At 36.0% G+C, this 26,471-nt stretch overlaps 1 protein-coding gene across 1 annotated transcript in view; it reads right to left on the bottom strand.

Moving 5' to 3' along the window:
• SLCO4C1 (solute carrier organic anion transporter family member 4C1) overlaps positions 1 to 26,471 on the bottom strand; it is a 72,164-nt gene that overhangs the window by 25,405 nt on the left and 20,288 nt on the right. Inside the window, exons 3-6 of the mRNA XM_082723836.1 lie at positions 15,419 to 15,601; positions 10,791 to 10,887; positions 8,556 to 8,677; positions 7,134 to 7,252 (exon numbers count right to left, since the gene is read on the bottom strand). Coding sequence (XP_082579962.1) covers positions 7,134 to 7,252; positions 8,556 to 8,677; positions 10,791 to 10,887; positions 15,419 to 15,601 — 521 coding nt within the window. The remainder of the gene's footprint in view (positions 1 to 7,133; positions 7,253 to 8,555; positions 8,678 to 10,790; positions 10,888 to 15,418; positions 15,602 to 26,471) is intronic.

Below are 26,471 nucleotides of genomic sequence, written 5' to 3'. Positions count from 1 at the left end.
AGTAATTTTAAATGTGGATTGCTAGACTTCTCAGAATCTTTTCCATCTATCAGGGGAGAGTATAGAGATTAATAAGCTAATTTATCTAATCATAAGGTGAAACCAAATTATAGTTCTAGAATATTAAATGCAAAAATATTTCAATCAAACAAAATACACGCATGTACACACCCACACACAGGAGTGACAAAAGGGGCAAGATAAGAGAGTTAGAAGTCAGATCCAGATGATCTAACATAAGAATAACAATAATGACAAAAGGAGAAAAAGTACCTGTATGAAAACATTCACTATTTTGTAAAAGAGTAATAGCAGAGAATATTCAAATCCTCAGATTAAAAAAGATAATGGATTCCTGGCAAGGATTAATGAAAAAACACATAAAATTGACGCATAACCTAACAAACTGCCTGAAATTGTGGAGGGCACGTATTGCATGGAGCACTGGGTGTGGGGCATAAACAATGAACTCTAATACACTGAAAAGTAATTTTTAAAAATTTTTTAAAAATTGGGGGTATATAAATCTTACACTTGGGGTTCTTTTTCACGAGGTTCTTCCTTTATTTGCTTATATATATATATATTTTTTTCTCTTGTCATATACTTTTATCAGTCTTTTTGTTTGTCTGTTTTTGTTTGTATACTTCATAAATCTTACCCTGGGGTCCATTTGGGTTGAATCTTCTCTTTTATCTTCCCTTTCTTTCCTGTCTCTCTCTCTCCCTCTCTCCTTTTTTTTTTTAACTTTTCTTTTTTCTCTTGTTTGGGTGGGGACTCCTGATTGCTCAGAAGTGCTCCAGGGTGCACCTTGACTGCACCACGGTCAATACATCCAGCTACATCTGTTCAGTCATCTCTCACCAAAATGACTAGGAGGAGGAATGCCCAAAAGAAGAAAAATACAGAGGATGGACCTTCTGCAACAGAGCTAATGGCTATCAACATAGACAATATGTCGGAAAGAGAATTCAGGCTAACAATTATCCAGGCAATAGCTAGGTTGGAGAAAGCCATGGATGACCAAACGGAATTGATTAGGGCCAAACTGAAAGCGACCAGAGATGATATTCACAATGTTAGAGCAGAGATGATATTCACAATGTTAGGGCAGGGCTGAGGTTCACAATGCTCTCAATGAGTTCCAATCTAATCTAAATTCTCTCAAAGCTAGGGTAACTGAGACAGAAGATAGAATTAGTGATCTGGAAAACAAACAGATAGAGAGAAAGGATCAGGAGGAAGCCAGGAACAAACAGCTTAGAAGCCACGAAAACAGAATCAGGGAAATAAATGATGCCATGAAACGTTCCAACGGCAGAATTATTGGAATCCCTGAAGGGGAGGAGAAAGAAAGAAGTCTAGAAGATATAGTGGAACAAGTTCTTCATGAAAGTTTTCCCAATCTCGCGAGTGAACCCAGTGTTCATGTACTAGAGGCCGAACGGTCTCCAACCAAGATTATAGATTCCAAAAAAACATCAAGGCACCTGATAGTCAAACTGAGTAATCATAATTGTAGATATAATCTCTTGAAAGCAGCCAGGACAAAGAGGCTCCTTACTTACAGAGGAAAGCCCATCAGAATAACGTCAGACCTGTCCACAGAGACCTGGCAAGCCAGAAAGGGCTGGCAAGATATATTCAGGGAACTAAATGAGAAGAACATACAGCCAAGAATACTTTATCCATCAAGACTGACATTCAAAATGGATGGAGAGATAAAGAGTTTCCAAGACCGGCAAGGTTTAAAAGACTATGCAACCACCAAGCCAATACTGCAGGAAATATTAAGGGGGGTTCTATAAAAGAGGAAAAATCCTAAGAATAGCATTGAACAGAAATATAGAGACAATCTACAGAAAGAAAGACTTCAAAGGTAACACGATGTCAATAAAAACGTATCTATCAATAATCACTCTCAATGTGAATGGCCTAAATATGCCCATAAAACGGCACAGGGTTGCAGATTGGATAAAAGGACAGGACCCATCCACATGTTGTCTACAACAGACCCATTTGGAACCTAAAGATACACCCAGACTGAAAGTGATGGGTTGGAGAAGCATCTTTGATACCAATGGGCCTCAAAAGAAGGCCAAGGTAGCGATTCTCTTATCAGATAAATTAGATTTTAAACTAAAGACTGTAGTCAGAGATACAGAAGGACACTACATCATCCTTAAAGGGACTATCCACTAAGATGATCTAACAAATGTAAATATCTATGCCCCCAATATGGAAGCAGCCAATTAAATATGAAAACTGTTAATCAAGATAAAGAGTCATATTGATATGAATACATTAATGGTAGGATATCTTAAACACCTCTCTCAGGGTTAGACAGATCATCGAAGCAGAAAATCAGTAAAGAAACAAGAGCATTGAATGATACATTGGACCAGATGGACCTCATAGATATATACAGAACATTCAACCCTAAAACAACAGAATACTCATTATTCTCAGGTGCACATGGAACCTTCTCAAGAATAGACCACATACTGGGTCACAAATCAGGACTCAACCAATATCAAAAGACTGAGATTATTCCCTGCATATTCTCAGATCACAATGCTTTGAAAGTGGAGCTCAATCACAAGGAAAAGTTCAGAAGGAACTCAAACACCGGGAAGCTAAAGACCACCTTGCTTAAGAATGCTTGGATCAACCAGGAGATCAAAGGAGAACTGAAACAATTCATGGAAACCAATGAGAATGAAGACACTTCGGTCCAAAACCTATGGGATACAGCAAAGGCGGTCCTATGGGGGAAATACATAGCCATCCAAGCCTCCCTCAAAAAAACTGAAAAGTCCAGAATACACCAGCTGTCTCTACACCTTAAAGAACTGGAGAATCAACAACAAATCAAACCAACTCCACACATAAGAAGGGAAATAATCAAGATTAGCGCTGAGATCAATGAGGTAGAAACCAAAGATACAGTAGAACGTATCAATGAAACTAGAAGCTGGTTTTTTGAAAGAATCAGTAAGATTGATAAACCATTGGCCACACCAATCCAAAAGAAAAGAAAGAAAGCCCAAATTTATAAAATAATGAATGAAAAGGGAGAGATCACAACTAACACCAAGGAATTAGAAACAATCATCAGAAGTTATCACAACAGTTATATGCCAAAAAGCTAAGCAACCTAGATGAAATGGATGCATTCCTGGAAAACTATAAACTCGCAAAATTGAACCAGGAAGAAACTGACAACCTGAATAGACCAATATCTAGTAATGAGATTGAAGCAGTGATCAAAAACCTCCCAAAAAACAAGAGCCCAGGACCTGATGGATTCCCTGGGGAATTCTACCAAACTTTCAAGGAAATAACAACTATTCTCCTGAAGCTGTTTCAAAAAATTGAAGCAGAGGGAAAACTTCCAGACTCTTTCTATGAAGCCAGCATTAGCCTGATCCCCAAACCAGGCAAAGACCCTACCAAAAAGGAGAATTTCGGACCAATATCACTGATGAATATGGATACTAAGATTCTCAACAAGATCCTAGCAAACAGGATCCAACAGTACATTAAAAAGATTATCCACCATGACTAGGTGGGATTCATCCCTGGGCTACAAGGATGGCTCAACATTTGCAAATCAATCAATGTGATAGAACAAATTAATAAGAGAAGAGAGAAGAACCACATGGTCCTCTCAGTTGATGCAGAAAAAGTATTTGACAAAATCCAGCGTCTGTTCCTGATTAAAACGCTTCAAAGTATAGGGATAGAGGGAACATTCCTGAACTTCATCAAATCTATCTATGAAAGACCCATAGCAAATATCATCCTCAATGGGAAAAAGCTTGCAGCCTTCTCGTTGAAATCAGGAACACGACAAGGATGCTCATTCTCACCACACTTGTTCAACATAGTATTACAATTCCTAGCAACTGCAATCAGACAACAAAGAGAAATAAAAGGTATCCAAATTGGCAATGAAGGAGTCAAACTCTCTCTCTTTGCAGATGACATGATTCTTTATATGGAAAACCCAAAAGACTCCACCCCCAAACTACTAGAACTCATACAGCAATTCAGTAACATGGCAGGATACAAAGTCAATGTACAGAAATCAGTGGCTTTCTTATAAACTAACAATGAAAATACAGAAAGGGAAATTAGAGAATCGTTTTCATTTACTATAGCACCAAGAACCATAAGATACCTAGGAATAAACCTAACCAAAGAGGTAAAGAATATGTACTCGAGGAACTACAGATCACTCATGAAAGAAATTGAAGAAGACATAAAAAGAGGGAAGACCATTCCATGCTCTTGGATCAGAAGAAAAACACTGTTAAGATATAAAACTGGGGGCATCACATTACCTGATTTCAAGCTTTACTACAAAGCTGTGATCACCAAGACAGCATGGTACTGGCATAAAAACAGACACATAGACCAGTGGAACAGGGTAGAGAGCCCAGATATGGACCCTCAAAACTACAGTCAAATAATCTTCGACAAAACAGGAAAAAATACACAGTGGAAAAAAGACAGTCTCTTCAATAAATGGTGCTGGGAAAACTGGACAGTTATATGTAGAAGAATGAAACTCGACCATTCTTTTACACCGTACACAAAGATAAACTGGATAAAAGACCAGTGGATAAAATGGATAAAAGACCTCAACGTGAGACAGGAATCCATCAGAATCCTAGAGGAGAATATAGGCAGTAACCTCTTCGGTATCAGCCACAGTAACTTCTTTCAAGATATGTCTCCAAAAGCAAAGGAAACAAAAGCGAAAATAAACTTTTGGGACTTCATCAAATTCAAAACCTTCTGCAAAGCAAAGTAAACAGTCAAGAAAACAAAGAGGCAACCCACGAAATGAGAGAAGATATTTGCAAATGACAGTACAGACAGAAGGTTGATATCCAGGATCTATAAAGAACTCTTCAAACTCAACCCACACAAAACAGATAATCATGTCAAAAAATGGGCAGAAGATATGAACAGACACTTCTCCAATGAAGACATACAAATGGCTATCAGACACATGAAAAAATGTTCATTATCACTAGCCATCAGGGAGATTCAAATTAAAACCACATTGAGATATCACCTTACACCAGTTAGAATGGCCAAAATTAGCAAGACAGGAAACAATATGTGTTGGAGGGGATGTGGAGAAAGGGGAACCCTCTCACACTGTTGGTGGGAATGCAAGTTGGTGCAGCCTCTTTGGAGAACAGTGTGGAGATTCCTCAAAAAATTAAAAATAGAGCTTCCCTATGACCCTGCAATTGCACTACTGGGTATTTACCCCAAAGATACAGATGTAGTGAAAAGAAGGGCCATCTGTACCCCAATGTTTATAGCAGCAATGACCACGGTCGCCAAACTGTGGAAAGAACCAAGATGCCCTTCAACGGACGAATGGATAAGGAAGATGTAGTCCATATACACTATCAGAAAGAATGAATACCTAACTTTTGTAGCAACATGGACGGGACTGGAAGAGATTATGCTGAGTGAAATAAGTCAAGCAGAGAGAGTCAATTATCATATGGTTTCACTTATTTGTGGAGCATAACAAATAGCATGGAGGACAAGGGGAGTTATAGAGGAGAAGGGAGTTGGGGGAAATTGGAAGGGGAGGTGAACCATGAGAGACTATGGACTCTGAAAAACAGTCTGAGGGATTTGAAGAGGTGGGGGGTGGGAGGTTGGGGGAACCAGGTGGTGGGTATTAGAGAGGGCACAGATTGCATGGAACACTGGGTGTGGTGCAAAAACAAGGAATACTGTTACGCTGAAAAAAAAAAAATGGGGGTGTCTGGGTGGCTCAGTGGGGTAAAGCCTCTGCCTTCAGCTCTGGTCATGACCCTAGGCTCCTGGGATCGAGCCCCACATCGGGCTCTCTGCTCAGCAGTAAGCCTGCTTACTCCTCTCTCTCTGCCTGTCTCTCTACCTATTTGTGATCTCTATCTGTCAAATAAATAAAATATTTAAAAATAAGTAAATAAAAATAAATTTTAAAAAAATTTCTTTTAAAGATACATGAAAAATGTATAAATTTGTAAATGGAGATACAAAAGAATCACACTAACATGGAACTTCTCATATACAACACATTTAAGTAGAAAAGTGCAAGATGACACCCACAAACTTCTAGGACTAAAAGAATGTGATCTGAAAGTGTCCATCCTGTCAGAAATATCATTTAAGATTCAAGGATACTTAGATGGTATTCTGCCTGAGGAAAACTAGAAATCAAATATAATACCCAGAGAGATTTGAATCAGAATTGAGACCTCGAAGCATGAAACCGTAAGGATTAAAAAAGAAAGCAGCAGGGAGTAATAACCCTTGATGGCATAAGAATTTATAAAATAAATAAAGTTAGTATAAAATACAACAGTTGTTGGAATTAAAAATCATGAACAGTCTCAGGAAAACACAAGAATTTGCCTGCATGGGAGAGAACAGAGAGTTGAAAGGTGGGATAAATGGAGTAAGAACATTTTAGGCTTTCATTTGAGGGGGGAAATGAAAATAATTGAAAAGTAAATAATTTCAAATCTTGAAAAGGTAAAATTATACTCCTCTATGTATAAAACTTTAATGATGATAAATGGAAAGAATGCAGCAGACCATAACACTTGTTTCTTTAACCTCAAATCAAACCAAGTAACCACTAACTGCCACTTCTTTCACAAGGCAAAAATACTGGTTTGACATTCTCAAATATAGCACTCGCTTCAGCAGCACATATACTAAAATTAGAACGACATTCTCAAATATATATTTACAATTCAGTGATAACTGATTGATCCATTCATTACATGAGGAAAATGGGAAGGAATAATGATTGACTATAGCCCTAATGAGGGACCACTGAATATTTATATTGCCAATAAGAGGACTCATGTTCTTTCAACCATTCTACTCTGGAGTAGTTCTCATTTACTCAAAGCATAATAAAAATAAATCTGAAATTATTTATTTATAAGAGCTATAACTATAGTAAATAGGCAAATAAAACTGCATCATGAAAATATCTGTATATATATATATGCATATATTTATTCATGTGTATATGTAATATATACATATGTAGCTATTTATATGTGGAGGAAGGTATATGTGTGTGTACAGTGTTATTTTACCTTTAGAGCAGCTGGGAAATCTTTCCAACTTGTTCCAAAATTCTCCTCTGTGTGTTTTAAGGAACTATGCTTTTCCTGATGAGTCTGGCAAGTTCTTTCACTATGAATTTTTGCTGTACCTAAAAAAATAGTAAATGTACTTGCTCCATCACTTCATTTTTCATTTTTTTAAATGCCTACATTTTAACTGACACACAGTTCTACAAATATATAAATTCTATAACATAAGAAGCCAGTTCCTCTATTTGTCAATCAAAATTATACAAATTATTGTGCATGTGTAATTTGCCTGGAGAGCTAGTATTATTCCTATTAGCTAAGGAAGTTCCAATCAGTCTAGAAATTAAACTGAGACAATTTTGTTCCAATGACATATTTATTCCCTTTATTTACAAGTATCTCTTAAATGCTTTTCTTCCTTTAAAGTGGATCTCTTTTGCATCCATTATATATTAAACCAAGTATCTTTTCCTTTAGTCTCTTTAATCCTAACATGCTTTGCAGATGAAGTATTTACCATGTATTACCATGTCCCTTTGATTTTTAATAAGGGCGCTGTGAATAAATCTGAGAAGACAGTCAATATATGGAATTATAAGTTTGATGGTCCAGGGTAGAAAGAAATCAATGAGTCATCTACTTCTACTCTGTCAACTTCTGCTCACTCTGAAAAGTTAATCATCTATCCTGTTACACGTGACAGTAGAAAAAAGTATTTACCTAATTTCTGCCTATAGAAAAATACTTTGATAGATGATGTATTTGAACTACATGATTATATATAAGCAAAATTTTACAGAGAAAGGAATGGATATTCTTTTCTATTAATCTTTTCTTTTCAGGCAACCTAATATTGAAATATGGTAAAAATGAGTACACTACAGTATTACTTTGGTGAAACTGAAAAAAGTATTTGTAACTCTCATCAACAAATAACATCAATGATTTAAGGCAGATTGATTGTTGGTTAGTGAGGAACTGAATGCAAACTAATAGTTTGAAAGATCCTATACCTTGCATATACATAAAGCAAGATTCCAGGTAACACACAGGAAACAAATTTATTATTAAGTATATACACAATAATGTTATTAACATGTTATATATTATTATAATATTCTATAGTACATATAATGATTAACATAGTTATTAATAATATATTATTAAGTATATATTTATATAGTAAAAAAGTGAATACATACAGTTTTACTGCTTTTGTTAACTGGAAATAAAGGAAAAACATGAGTAGTAAGAAAGCTACCCAAAGTTGTCTTTTCAAAAAGACAAATATTCAAAAGTTTGCATAGACAGACAACTGAAATTCTATAAAACAATGAATTTTCTAGGGTTCTTAGAAATTATAAGCAACCTTTGGCCTAGAATTAGAATAAAGCTCCTTGATTTTAAATAAAAACATTTTACCTGGTAAGTGTTTGGGAAAGCATAAGAAAGGTATTATCAAAGACCAAGCAAAGAGCCAACACAGAAGAAATCCAATCCACCATGCCCCCAGCCATCGTGGATCATCTTCAGTGATAGCTATGCTATAGGACAGAAAAACAAAATACAAGAGTCAACTCTACCTTGTTCATTAAAATGCAGTTACAGTAAGTATATACTTTGTAATTCAAGTGCATATATAAGGGAATAGTATTATAATACCCAACATTTTAAGTTGAGTCATTGTGATGAATCAGACAACAGAGAGCAGGCATAAATGAGATCTATAAGAATAATGGTTCACAAAGTATTTCAAATGGCAATATGACACAGAGTGCAGACTATTTAATAGTAAATACAGGTATGCTGAATATCTGAAAGCATACGTAGAATTTCTGAACATTGTTTACCTAACTTTGGCTAAGTTTTTCTTCTCTACTAACTGAATACCTCTTACAGCAAATCACTGATCTGTGTTAAATGCCCATATACTGTACTTCAATTAAGGCATACTTTTAAATGTAAAATTCATTTATTTTATTTATTTACTCATTTACTGAGGTATAATTGACATACGGTATTATATTAGTTTCATGTATACAATATAATGATGTAATATTTCTATATATTACAAAATGATCACCACATTAAATCTATTTAACATTGGTCACCATATAGTACGGAATTTTTTTTCTTGTTTTGAGAACTTAAAGATTTACTCTCTTAGCAACTTTCAAATATACAATCCAATATTACTAACTATAGTTGCCATGTTGTATATTACATCCCATGACTTAAATTTTTACAAGCAGAAGTTTGTACCTTTTGACTCCTTTTACTTATTTCTCCCATTCCCACCTATGGTAACCACAAATTTGTTCTCTGTATCTATAAGCTTTTTTGTTTGTATGTTTTTTTTAGATTCTACATACACATGAAATCATATAGTATTTGTTTTTCTCTGACTATAAAGTTCTTCTTAAAGTAATTTATTAACAGTATTTTATAATGATTCTCATAGTTCTTTTTTTAATTTTTTATTTTTTATAAACATATATTTTTATCCCCAGGGGTACAGGTCCGTGAATCGCCAGGTCCACACACCCAACAGCACTCACCAAAGCACACACCCTCCTCAATGTCCATAACCCCACCCCCTTCTCCCCAGCCCCCTCCCCCCTACAACCCTCAGTTTGTTTTGTGAGATTAAGAGTCACTTATGGTTTGTCTCCCTCCCAATGCCATCTTGTTTCATTTATTCTTCTCCTAGTTTTATATCAATAGTTTTCCCCCCAAACAAAACATTCCTACAACTCATGTAATTCTCCACTGAAATTAAAAACCTTTCTCAAAAACACAGCTCTCTGCTTCAAGAACTTTCTCTGCACGTCTTTTACACAGTCTCTAAAATATAACCTGGGACTAACAACTCAAAGAACAAATCAGGAATCTATCACCACATTTTCTTATTCGTTACTCAGAGTCACACAGAGGACTATGCAGTTCTGATTCCTAGTGGTAAAATGAGAAAATATGGCCTCGCCAAAATTTACCAACTTCTCTATATTCAGGAAAAAGCGAAGGTAACTTGGTGGTTAAAAGAAGAATTGGGGGGTCAAAAAGATCAACTTGAATTCGTGCCTCAGCCATGTATCAATTACTTATTGGATTATTAAAAGGATTAAATTAAGTGGTATGTAAAATAAAGTAACACACAAAACCTATGACATATAGAAAATAGTATGGGATAAATAAACATTACCTATTATTATCCTCTATTGCCACATTTAAAATCACAGAATTGTGACTCCCACGACCATATCAGAACTACTACAGAACTTAGTCTAAGGATCATAAACTCTTGAGGCTTTTCAGGTTATCTATATCCAGCTAAACCTACTAATAGCACAACCAATTTTGATTAAATTCTTCTTTCTGAATAATGTATGGGGCCCTAGATGTGCATTTTGAAAATTTCACAGGTAACTTTTAAGCATCCTTATTTATGAATAAATGCATTATACTAGGAGGTGGTACAGCATTAATTCAGGAAGTAATGCAGCTAAAACATTATAGAAAAATTGTTTGTATTCAGGTTTTTTTCCTGAAAAAATCCCTCCCTCTAGCTGAGGAAATTCTTTGGAAATGTTCTATGATGTTAACATTATTAAAATAAAATAAATTTAAATTAAAAAAATAGATAATGTAATGCCTTGCCTTTGTCCCATACCCACATCAATGTACAAGGATAGCAGCTGTCCTCCCAACACATAGCCAACAGCAGGGCCTAATATTGACATAGAATAGCCAATTCCTAGAAGAACAAAGACATGGAAAAATAGTCAACTGTACATGCTATGAATGTCTTACCGTAGTACAGAAAGATATATTTTACAATAGAAAAATTGAAATGATTAGAATTACAACAAAATTACACATATTTTCGGTAAAAAAGAATACAGTCTGAATGGTACCACTTGTTAAGTCAAGGAGCTTAAAAATATTTTTAAAATAAATACAACTATAAAATACATTTTAAATATGAATATATATGTAATTCAGTGTAAAAGTTGTTAGACTATAATAATTTCAATAAACCCAACAACTATAAATTCAAGGAAAATTACATTCTGTTAAATGGCAGCAAGAGGTAGTACATCTACTTTTTGGATGATGATAATTACTGTTTACAATTCTTATGGAAGAAAATACTGTGAAATGAGAAGCCTTCTCTACTGTGTACATATTCTAAAAGCAATATGTATTTTGCACTCCAACAGCTGATTTTAAAACATGAACCTGGTGATTAGCCTGTTTCATAAAAGTAAGCCACTAATTTAAACTATGCACTTAGGAAATCTTCCATTTCTACTTGTAGCAGAATAAATTGACCTTATTTCTCTCGGATATTTAAAATTTTGCCATACGTAACATTTAAATTTCTGCAAAAAATTATGCCTACATTAGTATCTTTATATATTACCACCTTCTGAATTTTTTATTAACTGTTAAGATTCTCATTCACATACACAAAAGACCAGAATCTATCATACCCAAAGCTAAGCATATGTCAATGATAAAAATGACTATGTACTTGACCAAGTTTCCAAAGTAGAGGTCATGCAAGATGATCTTTTGAAGGACCACTGAGCCAAGATTCTGGAAAGGTCCAAAAAACTGGGACTGATTATTTCCTGGGCATATTTTCTGATTCCACAAAAGGCACTGGAAAGGTTAGCAATCCTTGCTAGTCTCTAGGAAGTAGGGACACCAAAGTTGCAGTTCAGTGCTGCTAATTTGGGAGTTATACCTTATAAACTGTCCCCATCCTACATTTTATATTGGCACCTAGGAAGCTATACTCTAAAAGTAAGGGTGAGTTAGAAGTAGACTTGCCCACTAAGTAAGTACAGCTTTGCTTCAAATAAACTAATTCTGTGAAGTTACATAGAGGGGACCCCAAATCATATTCCCAAATATATCAGAGATTGGTAATTTATTAAAAAAACACACAGAGTGAGGTTTGGAAAAAAAAAACTATAGTATAAAACACCTTTGTCAGAGTTAAAATGAAAGAGATACATAGCAGATTACTCAAAACTGAACTGAGGATTACCAAACTGGACAAATCAATTAGGTCAGTAAAAACTTACCAAGAAACACAAAAAATATAAAAAGAAGGTAAAAAATACAGAAAAGAACAAGATATGAAGAATACATTTTTTAAAAGTTTTAGCATACATGTAAGTGGAGTCCTAAGAGAGGAGATAATAGGATAGAAGTCATATTTAAATGAATATCCTAAAGCCAATAACAAATACCAAACAACATATTTATGAAGTCATAAGAATCCACACGAGTTAAATAAAAGGAATTTTACACCTATACACATCATATAAATAAAACCAATGAAAATCAAATGCAAAGTGAAAAATCTTCAAAGAGCAAACCTATATTAAACAGTGGAAGTGAAAAGACAAAGGAACACTATTTTTAAAGTACTGAAAAAAAAAAATCAATGGCCAACTAGTCATCTATTCCTAGTGAAAATATTCATCAGGGAAAAGCATTTTAAAAAGACTATTTTTAGTTAAAGGATTCTAGGATATCTATGATGAGCAGGTATGTGGTAAAAGTATCAATTAACATTAGAATTTCATAAAATCAAGTTTACATATAAGGTCATTAGTAGATGAATAATAAAATAACATATAGCTAGGAATTTGAGAGGGAAGAAATCAAATAATATTAGATTATCCAAAAGAAAGAAAAAAAGAGCAAGAAATAAGAACATGGAACAATTAGGAAGCACAGGTTAAAATGAAAGATTTAAACACAAAATAACATTAAATGAATTAAAATGTTCAATGAAAGAACAAAGGGAAACCCAGGGAAAGCATCAAAGAAATAAAGAAATAAAGAGTGAATGACCTGCAAAAGTCCATGAAGATCGTATGTCACAAATTCATTCTAAAAAGGAGCAGATAGTGACCATTTTCATTTTGCCCGTTTTGCCTTGTTATGCACAAAATGTGTTTCATAGAAGAATGTATGCTATCAGTAATAGATGTTGTTTTAAAAGAAAGAACGGTGGACAATTTTGAAAGTGGGGAAATTCAAAGTTATAAAAAAGGAAGGATTTCATGCAAAAAAACCTAAGTATCTAGTGAAAAATATGGTTATCTGAAAGTGAAAAGAACCGTTTAAGATACTGTGATTAAGATAAGCATTTATATCTTCCATAACAGAAAAATAAGAGATAAAACTAAAATGAGCTTTGCAGTTTTATTGCTTTTGTTTTTTTCCTTTACTCAAAAAAACTGCCCTTTGATGAGTTCCTATAGTATAGGAAAGACTTAACATAGAGGCCTGCGACTGTTAACTTTAGAAAGCCATGTTGGCAAGGTTGGCCCTTGACTAGCGTTTGGGATTTAACTGTCCAGAGGGATGCCACCATTCCACAACTAATAAGGGTGACTCACTGTGTGGGCTTTGCATAAACAATGGGCTGACCACCTGTATTCCTTTTGAGTCTAGAACTTTGATAGATGCAAGGCAGAGTGTCGCAATAGGATCAGCCCCCAATAAAATCCCTGGGCACTGAATCTCTAGTGAACTTGTGATTAAAAAAATTTGAGATATATATATATATATATGTATGTATACATACATACATATATATATATATATCTCAAATTCACTGCCAGCAGGATTAATTGCAAGCTATGGCTCCGCTCGGGGGAGCTAAATCTTGGCAGGCTGCACCCAGTTTTTGTCTGTACTTTGCCTCCTGCATCTTCTCCCCTTGCTGATTTTGCTTGGTTTCCTTATGCTGTAATAAACCATAGCTACGAGTATGATTTTATGCTGAGTCAGTCTTCCTACAGATTTATGGAGTCTGGGATGGTCCTGTGGGCCTCTATCCCACCAACCGTGTTTAAATAATTTTTGAAAAACTTCCTATTCTGTGTGTTATCAAAACATAAAGATTAAAATTGCCTTATCAGATGTATTGATCAGAAGAGCACTTCAGAAAGGAAATTTATTGAACTGGGAGACTGGAAAACATCACCACTAGCTAATTGAAATAAATCATTGTTAACTTAGCAAATGCAAGAAAAGCTGTACAGATCAGCTGGGAGATCAGAGAGAGAGAATCAGAGCTTGCTGAGAGACCAAGGCAAACGAGTACAGAAAATAAAACAGAAGTGTAGTCGTTTTCACATTATGGAAGAGCCTACGTAGATTTAATAGTCTCTGTCAGGGCTATGTTGAATGCATTGGACTTCCAGGGACGATGACAATAGGTTCTTGCTATAGGCTGAATGTCTGTGTCCCCCCTACCCCCCCTACCACAAAAGACTCCTGTTGAAACCTAATCCCTAAATAAAGAGTGAATGACCTGCAAAAGTCCATGAAGACCGTATGTCACAAATTCATTCTACAAAGGAGCAGATAGTGACCATTTTCATTTTGCCCGTTTTGCCTTGTTATGCACAAAATGTGTTTCATAGAAGAATGTATGCTATCAGTGAGGACACAGGAAAAAGATAAACTGTCTATAAGGTAGGAAGGAGCCTCACCAGACACTGAATCTGTGGGTACCCTGATCTTAGACTTTTCAGCATCCAGGGCTGTGAAAAGTAAAATTTCTATTGTTTATAAGTCAACTAGTCTAGGATATTCTGTTTTGGCAGACTGAAAGAACTAAGACAGCCCCCTTTATTAGAATAATAAACTGATAAAATGAAATGTGAAACACAGTCATTTAAGGCCAGGCCATGAATAGCCTAGTAAGCTCTACCCTGCAAGAGTATCAGAGAAGGAATTTAAGAAAAATTTAAGCTACCAAAAATTAGATTCCCTGCCCCCATGAATTGAGCCATATATAAAAAGGATTGATCAGAAATGAAAAATTCCACAGAATTTCTGAGTACTATCTTGTCGTTTCTTTTGTGGATTCTAGTCAGGTCCATGTAGGATGTAGTAAATCAGGTAGAATGGGAGAGCTCCATCCCCCACTCTGTGTAAATTAGCCAGAACTCAAGTAATCTAGACAGCCTACTGCTTGGATGGCACTTCTAGGAAGGCTGGGGTGCCGAGAACAGGAAACAGAGCAGGAAGTCAACAAAACTCATAACTGCATTCAACCAAAGGACATATGTCAGTAAATAATGAAACAAAAACAGTAATATTGCTATATCTGCCATCTATTGGGAATCTAATGGAAAGACCCATGAAATTACAACTAACTTTTTAAATAAGCTTCTATTATGTTTTTACTTATAAATTAAACAAGCAATAAAATGAAGTGTTACTGAAACAATATGACAGAGAAAACTTACCAATGTAGAGAGAAGATTTGTGTGTGGGCACAGACTCATCAATAAAGGCTGTTCCTAGGGTATAGAGAGGAGTTCCTCCTGTTCCCAGCAACAGTTGTCCCAAGATGAAGACATACAAGTAGTTAGAAAGCGAAGAATTTGAAGAGTTACAATTGGTTCTATTCCTTGTTGCTATGCAAGTACCTTTGAGGAGGAAAAAATTAAATTGTGAATTTATGGAAATTTAGCTAAAAATTGAAATATCTATTTTTATCAATTATACTTGCCTAACAGAACCATCTTTATTTCCTTCAATCACTTCATTTTGATTAAACTGTTCTTAAAATATATACATTACTTAAGAAAATTTAAGAAATATGTTAAAATTTAGCAATGTAAAATAAAACTGAGAAACGTTACTTTAACAATCAAAATTAACAAATTTGGGGGTAAGTTGAAGTAAACACAACTGAAGCAAGCTGTGCCTGGGAAGGAATTTTCAAATAATGGGAAAAACAAAACACAAAAAAACTAGCTTTTATTTTTCTTTCCAAGTCATAAATATAGTATGACCAGCATACTGAATTATCAATCAATACCCTGAACACATGTGAAAAGCGTACTTAGGTTATATGACATTTTGGTCAAAATAGTAATTTCTTAATATTCACTACAAAGCCATAATACTTGAAGTTATGTCTAGTTCTTTCTTATAGCTCAAACTAGTTTACTAAATTTATTTTTTGAAGCAAACTTTGGCCCTATAGAATATTCTTCTGAATACCATCAAAGGAAAAATTGTTACTTTTAAGATTTCATTAAAATCTTAAAAATCACAAAGTCTGGAAATTATAGTAAACCCATATTTCCTAAACTCACCTGATAATATTAATGAATAAAAGTGTTTGATAAAATATATTCCCAGCACCTTCTTTCCCTTTGAAGCTGGTAGTATCCAGGAAACTGCATTTTAACAACAGCCTTAGATGATTCTATTTTCATTTCCTTAATATCAGATCAAGATGTATTACTTCCTGAAGAGTGAGATGAGTAAGACCTCCAAAGCACCAATCTTGAAGACTCTTTAACTGGTCCATGGTCATCAGATTTTCAGATGTAAATTTTACATGTAAAAAACTTACTCTTTTAACTTAAAATGTAAAATATACCCTACAATTTAAAATATAACCTATAATATGCCCTCTTATAATCTGACTATTATACAAGGTTGATGATAATTTATATTATCAGATAATCAGCAGATAATTTATATTCATAACCAGGCCAAGTCTGCATTATTTGTCTTACCTTCCTGGCCATGTCAGACATTTGACCTGTGACTTCTGGTTTCAATATTCACTTTTCTGGAGGTAGCAGATTGTACTAAGAATGATCTCTTATTATTTGATACCCTGCACAATTAAATATACTGACACGTATTTCTTGGTTTATTATTTTTTTCCCATTTCTTTTTATAGTAGAGAAATATCTCTTTGTAGTAATCTACTTGATATTTTGACCATGTGGGTATGCTGTGGGGTTCTGGTGTTTGTTTTTTCCCCAGAGGAAGTAGTCCATGAGGTTTCAACATGTTTGTTTAAGTAAATTTTAAATAGCACAGAAAGAGATCAAGAGAAATACAAAACTCTCCCTTCCCCCTGCCTGCCTCTACCTGATGCTCTCCCATGTAACTCAGATGGAGGTAATGACCACTTCCAACAAACAGTTCCTTTTATTTTTTTTTCAGATATTTTCTCACACATTCACACATCTTATATCCATTTACTTTTTTTTACACAAGTATTGTCATACTAAACATAAACATACTATTCTCATGCTCAACAACTTCCAGATTTCACTCTTGTGCTGACATCCTTGATGTTGGAATTTAACTGTATTTAAATTTCTTTGTGGGCTGCCATAACATTCCACAGCATAAATGTCGTATATCTTAATCCACAACTTACACATAATAATTAGTAACATAACATTTATTCTTATTATATTGTACATATATTTAGGTCATTACAAACATATTGTGACAAGCATTTAAAAAATTTCCCTGGCATATTTATGCAAGCCTAACTGTAGTACAGTTTCTAAAAAGTGGAAATGCTAGGTCAAAGTGTGTAAATATTTGTATTTTGATATTGCCAAATGCCTTATCAAAAAGTAAACAGATATGCAATCACACCAGCAATGCAGCAACACTTTGCATAATAAAATTAAACTACTTCCAATCTCTCTGTTTAAACAAATGCATGCACATGTGCGTGTACATATTTTTTTATTCAATTTTTTAGGATCATCAATACAATGAAGCATTTCTTATATGTCTATTGGCCACTTGCATATATTTTCTATAAATTTTTCAAATTTACTTCCTAGGTTCCGACTTTGATATCTGACTTAATGAAAGTCTTGCCTTCTCCAAGAGTACACATAAGTTAACATGATTTTACCATAGAATTTTTCTTACTTTAGAGATGACCCCAGAACAATGCAGGTGTTGGGGCACTAGTCCCTGCACAGTCAGAAATCCATGTATAACTTTTGACTCCCCCCAGAACTGAACTACTAATGGCCTGCTGCTGAAAAGAACCCTTACTGATAAATAGTTGATTAGCACATATTTTGTATGTTTCATGTATTAGGTACTAAAGTCTTACAATAAAGTAAGCTACAGGAAAGAAAATGTTAAGAAAATCATAAGGAAAATACATTTATAGTAAGTACTGTACTATATTTATCAACAAAAAAACAACAACCCTGTGTACAAGTGGACCCAACACAATTCAAACTCAGGTTTTTGTGTTTCTCAACTGTATTTTTAATTCATATGTAATACAGTTTAGTGGGAAAAAATTGGAATGTAGTATTCTGTCTGATTAACCAAATTAAATGTCTTGGGTATGGGTTTACTTTTGGATACTGTTTTTTGTGACTGATCTTTGCAGTCTTTCTCTGGACCAAATCCCTTGTAATTACTTCACTTGTCTAGGCTTTGAGATACCAACATGTTATCCCAGTTATGACCTATTTCACAGAACTACATGAAAAGCCTGGTAACAATTAACATCATCTTGTAGCATTTTTCCCAAGTAAACAAGGCCTAAGATCTACTTACGAAAACTACTATATCCAATATATTACTCTCTATATTATTTCTGAATAATTTCTACTGCTTTTCTTAGAATTGATAAAAAGAAATGACATATCAAGCCACAGAAAGACTTGGATGAATCTTAAATACATATTGCTAAGTGAAAGAATCCAACCTGGGGAGGTGGGGTTAAGACCCCACAGTAGTAGGAAGATCCTATGCTTGCCTCCTCCCTCCAACACAGCTAGATAAAAATCAAATCATTCTAAACACCCAAAGTAATCAGAGAACGGAGAAATCGAAATGCACAGCGAAAGAGAGAAAAGGCCACAAACAAGGAAGGTGGTTAGCATGGAGATGAGACGTGACTTTGGGGAGGAGGAAGGAGCCCTGATGATGGAGAGTGGAGACAGAGAGAGAGGGAAAGACTGAGAGAAAGGGAGCAAGTGCACACAGCATGCAGGGGATCTCACATGAAAAATACTTCCCCCAAACCAATACCAGGGAAAATGAGAGGCACGGATTATTTTGAGTTTTCACAACCAGTGTAACTCAAAAACTGGAGTTTTAGAAACCCATGCCACTGTCCGTGTGGAGCCCAGCCAGCAGAATAGTGCTTCTGGGTTGGGGGGTGGGGGTGGAGGGGGAGGAGGAAGATGGGGGAGAGCAGAGGCCTGGAAGCAGATATCGTAATATGATGACCCCCTGGGACAAACTGGGGGAGACAGTTATTCCTTGGAGTGCATGTGGGAGAGGTGGCATTACATCTCAGGGGACAAATGTGACAGAGGGCACCACTGCGCTGCCCTTAGCAGAGGGGCACAGACACACCCACGGAAAGCAGCTACTCTGGACACCAGCTTTTTGCTCTGCTTTTCTCTGAACTCCAAGCTCCTGTGAATTGGTCTGGGACAAACTGGCACCAGCCACAGCGTAGGGAGACCCTCCTTCAGAAGACCAAACATAGTCTGTGTTGAGCTGGATCCCTAAAGTTTAGAGTTTTGAAAGTCAGCTGGCATGCCTAAGATAAAACACAGTGCAGTGCACTGCTGGGAAGGCAGACAGTCTGGACACAGATAGGGTGAAGGCAGGGATCTGAGGAATGCCTGGGACACATAAGGAGAGAGTGACCCCTCTTCTGCGAGGGCTTCCCAAACAGCATTAGGCACAAACTGTGAAGACCAGGGAGGGGGCTGGCACTATTTTTCTCTGTCCCACATCACCATGGGCTGACTTAAGCAAGCAGAACAGCACCAACAGTGAAGGCCTCAGCCGCTTACACAAAGCCCCACCATCCTGCGCTGTGCAGGTGATTCTTTACAAGGGCAAGTGTGCCTGAGAACCAGAGCAGCAGAAACCCAGCACCCCTCCCCCAGGAGACTGGGATGAACCTCCCACAGACACGAAGTCCACTGACCACAGAATGCTGCAAAGCTTCAGCCCTAGTGGAAACAGGATCCGGTCCCTTTTAACAAGCAGCCCATAACACACCTGGTTAAAACTCTCCACACTTTGGACAAGGACCAAACATTCCCACTGCTAGCAAGGATAAACTCTGCAGAAGAATGACCTGAGGGAAAGAGCAGCCAAAACACGGCAACAGAGTGCACACAACATACACCAGAAACACTGCCTAATGTCCCAGGTCCTGGAGATTACAGGCCCTCTTCTTCATAAAGCTATTACTCTCGAGAGCAGGAAACATAGCAGGCTTTCTTAACACAGAAAAGAAGACAGACACCTAGATAAAATGCCAAGGAAGAGGAATTCGTCCAGAAAGAAATAACAATAAAAGGTCATGGCCAGAGATCCAATCAGAACAGATTTAAGTAATATGACTGACCCAGAATTTAAAACAACAATCATAAGGATACTAGCTGGGCTTCAGAAAAGCAAAGAAGACACCAGGGAGACCCTTACCACAAAGATAAAAGACCCCAAACTAGTCAGGCTGAAATAAAAATGCTATAACCAAGATGCAAAGCCAAATGTATGTAATGAGCACAAGGATGGAAGAAGCAGAGAAACAAATCAGTGATACAGGAAACTCAGTGACTACATAAAACATAGTAACATTCATGTCATAGGAGTCCCAGAAGAAGATGGGGGAAAAGAGGCAGGAGGTTTATTTGAGGAAATGATATCTGAAAACTTCCTTAATCTGGGAAGGAAACAAACACCCAAATCTAGGAGGCACAGAGAACTCCCACCAAAATCACCAGAAGCTGGCCAACACCAAGATACATAATAGTAAAATTTGCCAAACACAGGAAAAAGGAAAAAATCCTAAAAGCAGCAAGGCAAAAAGAAATCCCTAACTTCCAAGGGAAGGCATATAAGGTTTGTAGCAGACCTATCAACAGAAACCTGGCAGGCCAGAAGAGAATGGCATGATATACTCAACATACAGAATGGGAAAAAATACGCAGTCAAGAATACTTTATCAAGCAAGATTGTCATTCAGAAGTCTTCAGAAAGAATTTTCCAGAGAAACAAAAACTAAAGGAGTTCATGACCACTAAACCACCCTACAAGAAAGATTAAAGAGGACTCATTGAGTTGGAAAGAAAGACCAAAAGCAACAAGCACTAGAAAGGAACAGAGAAAATCTCCAGAAACAATGACCTGATAGATAACACCATGGAACTAAATTCAAATCTATCAATAATCACTCTTAATGTAAATGGACTAAATGCTCCAAAAAAAGACAGTGGGTAACAGAATTAAAAAAAAAAAAAAACAAGACCCATCTAATATGCTTCCCATATAAGAGACTCTTTTAGACCTAAAGACACCTGCAGATTGAAAGTGAAGAGATGGAGAATGAACATCAAAAGAAATCTGGAGGGGTACCTGGGTGACTCAGTTGTTCATTGTCTGCCTTTGGCTCAGGTCATGATCCCAGAGTCCTTGGATCGAGCCCCACGTCTGCTCCCTGCTTGCCAGAGAGCCTGTTTCTCTCTCTCACACTCCCCCTGCTTATGTTCCCTCTTTCACTGTCATTATCTCTGTCAAATAAATAAATCTTTAAAAAAAAAGAAAGAAAGAAAGCGTTCCCTCTTTCACTGTCATTATCTCTGTCAAATAAATAAATCTTTAAAAAAAAAGAAAGAAAGAAAGCTGGAGTAGGCATACTTGTGTCAAACAAACTAGATTTTAAACCAAAGACTGTAACAAGACATGAAGAAGGGCACAATATCATAATAAAGGGATCTATCCAACAAGATCTAACAATTGTAAATATTTATGCCCCCATCTAGGAAGCATCCAAATATATGAAACAATAACAAACGTAAAGAAACTCATTGATAATAACACAATAATAGTAAGAAACTTTAACACCTCACTTACAACAATGAACAGATCATCTCAGCAGAAAATCAACCAAGAAACAATGGCTTTGTATGACACACTGGACCAGGTGACTTAACAGATGTATTCAAAACATCTCATCCTAAAGCAGCAGAATATACATTCTTTTCAAGTGCACAGGAGGTATCCTCCAGAACAGACCACATACTGGGTCACAAATAGGCTTCAACCAGTAGAAAAAGACTGAGAGCAGACCATGCACATTTTCCAACCGCAGCTTTATGAAACTTGAAGTCAACCATGAGAAAAAAATTGGGAAGATCACAAATACATGGAGGTTAAAGAACTTCCTACTAAAGAATGAATGGGTCAACCAGGAAATTAAAGAAGAAATAGAAGAAATACATGGAAACAAATGAAAATGAAAACATGATGGTCTAAAACCTCTAAGATGCATCAAAAGCCGTCATAAGAGGGGAGGATATACCAATACAGGGCTACCTCAAGAAGCAAGAAAAATCTCGAATATACAACCTAACCTTACACCGAAAGGAGCTGCAAAAGGAACAGTAAATGAACCCTAAAGCTAGCAGAAGAAAGGAGAGAATAAAGATTATTGCAGAAATAAATGATACAGGAAAAAAAAGTGATAGAAAAGATCAATGAAACTAGGAGCTGGTTCTTTAAAGGAATTAATAAAATTGATAAACCCCTAGCCACACATATCAAAAAGAAAAAAGAAATCATCAGTGGGAGAGGAGAGACCACAATCAACACCAGAGAAATACAAACAGTGACAAGATTTCATTGAATCATCAAGAATACCAGGAAAAATTATATGCCAACAAATGGGGCAGTCTGGAAGAAAAGGGATGAAAAGTTTGAAGTCAAGGAGGGGTTCTCTGAGCTATTGCTGGCTTTAAAGATCGAGATGACCATATGTCAAGGAATGCAGAGAGCTTCTAGAAGCTGACCAGCAACACCCAGTGATGACTGTCAAGGAAATGGAGATCTCAGTTAAACAATCCCCCAAAACCATTACTTTCAACAGTTTAATGAGCCTGGAAAAGGAGCTTCTGAAAAGCTGCAAATGAGATAGTCAGCTGATGCCCTGAGTTTCAGACTCTGAGCAGAGAATCCAGCTGAGCTGTGCCAGACTCTTGACCCACAGAGACAGTAAGATAGAATTACTGTGCTGTTTCAAATTCAGTTTGCATAATATGTTATGCAGCAATAAAAAACTAATACAAACATCTTACAAAAAGTTAACCAAGGAAGAATTTGCTTCCTTGAAGGGTGAATAAAAACCAAAAAGGAAAGGCAAAACACATGGCAGAACAGTCTCCACAAAAACGTCACCATGATGTAGATTTTTAAATTACTGTAGTTCCATGCTTTAAAAGTGATCATAACAATTGCTTCTTAAAATCAAAAACTGAAAATGAGGATTAAATAAGCTCATAAATGTGATGACTAAGAGAAGAAAAAAATAAATGGAAAAAATTCAAGGCAAGACATGAAATAAAATGAAAACTGCCATAGAAATGAAAGTCACATCAACATGGGCAAAAGAAAACAGGACTCTGAGAATTACGAGGAGAATACATATCCGTGACTTGAGAAATACGAACAAAATTAAATAAACCAAAACTAAGACTTAAAAGATTTGAGAGAAAATTATAGAAATGAGGTCCAGACAAAGAAAATCAAACATGTGCATAATCAACCAGAATAGGAAAAAGTATATTACTTTTGAGGTAAAACTTAGGAAGCTTTTCTGAAATAAATGAAGACCGATCTATAATTTAAAAGGCATAAGGCACCCCAGGAAAATTTGATGCAGGGCTTTCAAGACTATTCCCTTATAAAGTTATCAGATTTTAAAAGATGAAGAAACACTTGTGCCATCAAGAAAAAAGATAGTCACTTATGTAGAGGGAAATAAAAAACACTTAATTGGCATCAGACTTCTCTAGAGCAACATATCTCATAAAGCAAAGGAAATTATTTTTAAAAAGTAATCAGTGAAAGAAAAGATGACTCATAAATCTTAAACTATCATTCAAGTATAAAGGCAAAAGACAAATAAATACATTATAAATCCCAAGGAATTACCCCTTCCTGAAAAAAACAAAAACAAAAACAATAACTACTAGAGGGTTCAGTTCAGCCTACCAAGAAATACTTCATTCTGAGATGCCATTGGAGACATGAAGATTATTCATCCTAAGTAATATTAAATAATTTATTATATTGCACCTGTTATAAAACAGATTTTTAAAATAGCTAGGTTTACCTATGATGTGAATTCTGCAGATTAGTTGAAGAAAGTGCCTGAACCCATAATTTCAACATCTAATGAGAAATAAAACAATCCTGGCAAAATACATTCAACACTAATTTAAAAACATTGTTTTGACAGTACACCACAAGAGGGAGTGCCTGCGCTCTTCATGAGCAGAGGGAATGTGGCCAATAAAACTAAGGCTTAGAACTTGCATAACGGAAAAAACCAGTGTTCAGTCCTACCCACTAACTTGTGCAGATACTAAAGGTAAAGGAGAAAATGAAAATCTATATACCTGGACATTTATAAGTTAAATATCAAACTTAGTCCAATCCTCATCCCCACTCAGAGGCTCACAGCCTGCTTCTCCCCAGGCATTTACCTTCAAAACCTGGACGTTAAGAAATCACGTTTTCCTCCGGGCCCATCCTGCTGCCAAGGGTAGGGCAGAATGCTGCAGGCTGAGATGGGATTTCACTCCCCCAGTCACAGGGGGAGTGGCAGGCAGAGGGAGAAGCAGGCTCCCTGCTGAGCAGGGAGCCCAATGCGGGACTCTATCCCCGGACCCCGAGATCATGACCCAAGCCGAAGGCAGCCGCTTAACCAACTGAGCCACCCAGGCATCCCTAGAACCATATTTCTAATGCCAAATTTCTAACTTAAATGTCTTAAACAGAACTCATCATTCTCAAAAAACCATCTTGTCTGCCTCATTTTCCTGAATGTTTATGTTTTTTAGTTATCAAGCTTAAAATGAGAATCACTCAACATTATATTCCTTGCCTAAAATGACCACACCATATGCTTTTCCTACTGTAATCATATCCATTGTTCAAGTCCAGCTCAATTTCCCGTCTCCCAAATTGCCCAAAGGAAACGCTATCTTTATTTACTATTCTCTTTCTCCATTCAGTGACAATGAACCCTGATTTAACTGCCTGTATGACTCACCAGGTTCTTGCTTATCATGCTTTACTTACATTCGATCCTCACTTATGTTAACAGCCATAATAGTGATCATCTTATGCAAGATCCTTACCTATCATGTATTATCTAATTCCCAGAAACAACTTATGAAGGAGGTACCATTACTTCCACATTTTACAGATAGGCAAAATCAAGATTAGATTATCTACTTCCAAAATCTCTACGACTAAAGAGCCTAAGCACATAACAGATTCATCGCATGGTTAATGGTGACATAAAGTAAAATTAGTTGGTTATTTAAATAGCTTGGGATGTAAATTCAAAACATTTCTATAAGAGTTTCTATCAACATAAAATAAGGAGAAAAACTTAATATAATTTCTAACAGCCAATCTACTTTTCTAAAGTAAGTGGCCATAACTCACTACAAGATAAGAAAAGTAGAATCCAGGGTACCTGGGAGGCTCAGTCAGTTAAGTGGTTGCCTTTGGCTCAGGTCATGATCCCAGGGTTCTGGGATCGAGCCCTGAATCAGGCTCCCTGCTCAGCAGAGAGCCTGCTTCTCCCTCTCCCTCTTTCTGCCATTCTCCCTACTTGTACTCTCTCTCAATCTCTCTGTCAAATAAATAAATAAAATCTTTAAAAAAAAAAAAAAAAGGAAAGAAAAGTAGAATCCGACACACCATGAATCCCATAGGAATGACCACAAAGGCATAAAACCCTTTTTTAAAACATTGGAAAATTCTATGTATAATCTTATACCAAGAAATTTGAAAATGTCTTGAAACTATTGACTTTAAATTATATAAAATTTATATATATCTATGATTCTGGAATAAATTGAAATGGGAATCAGAAGTATACCTCTAAATGTGTTTTCTGAAGAATTTATGTCAAAGCTCAACCAAAAACAATCAACCCTTGTATATTATTTAAACTATTCCTATATAGAGAAGAAAATACAAAGTTTCCCAATTTGTTATAAAGTATTAGCACTACTCCATTTCAAAACAGCAGTCATTTGGGGGTTGCCTGTGTGGCTTAGTCACTAGGGCTTCTGACTCTTGGTTTGTGTTTGGGTGTTGTTCTCAGGGTCATAGGATTGAGCCCCACCATGGGCTTGTGCTTGGCTCAAGGGTCTACCTGGGATTCTCTCCCTCTGCCCCCCCTACTCTCTTATTCTCTCTCTCTCTCTCTCTCAAATAAATAATGAAATCTTAAAAAAAAAAAAGTCACTTGTAAAGAAGAATGTTAAATCAAAATGTTTTTTGAAAGACTATAAGGCTAGAAAATATGTATGCATTTTTTTAATGTATCACAGAAAACTGAAGTAGAATACAGACAAAAAGGATAACTGAGGGAAATTTAACATTTTTTATGGGTATGGATTTTTTACAAAGACAGAGTTAAAGGGAACAAATAGTAAGTGCCAGTACCACTAGGCA

The sequence above is a fragment of the Mustela nivalis genome (genome assembly GCF_964662115.1).
Source record: "Mustela nivalis genome assembly, chromosome: 3".
NCBI lineage: Eukaryota > Metazoa > Chordata > Mammalia > Carnivora > Mustelidae > Mustela > Mustela nivalis.
The sequence above is the reverse complement of the archived record's forward strand: the minus strand, read 5'-3'. Positions and strand labels throughout refer to the sequence as shown.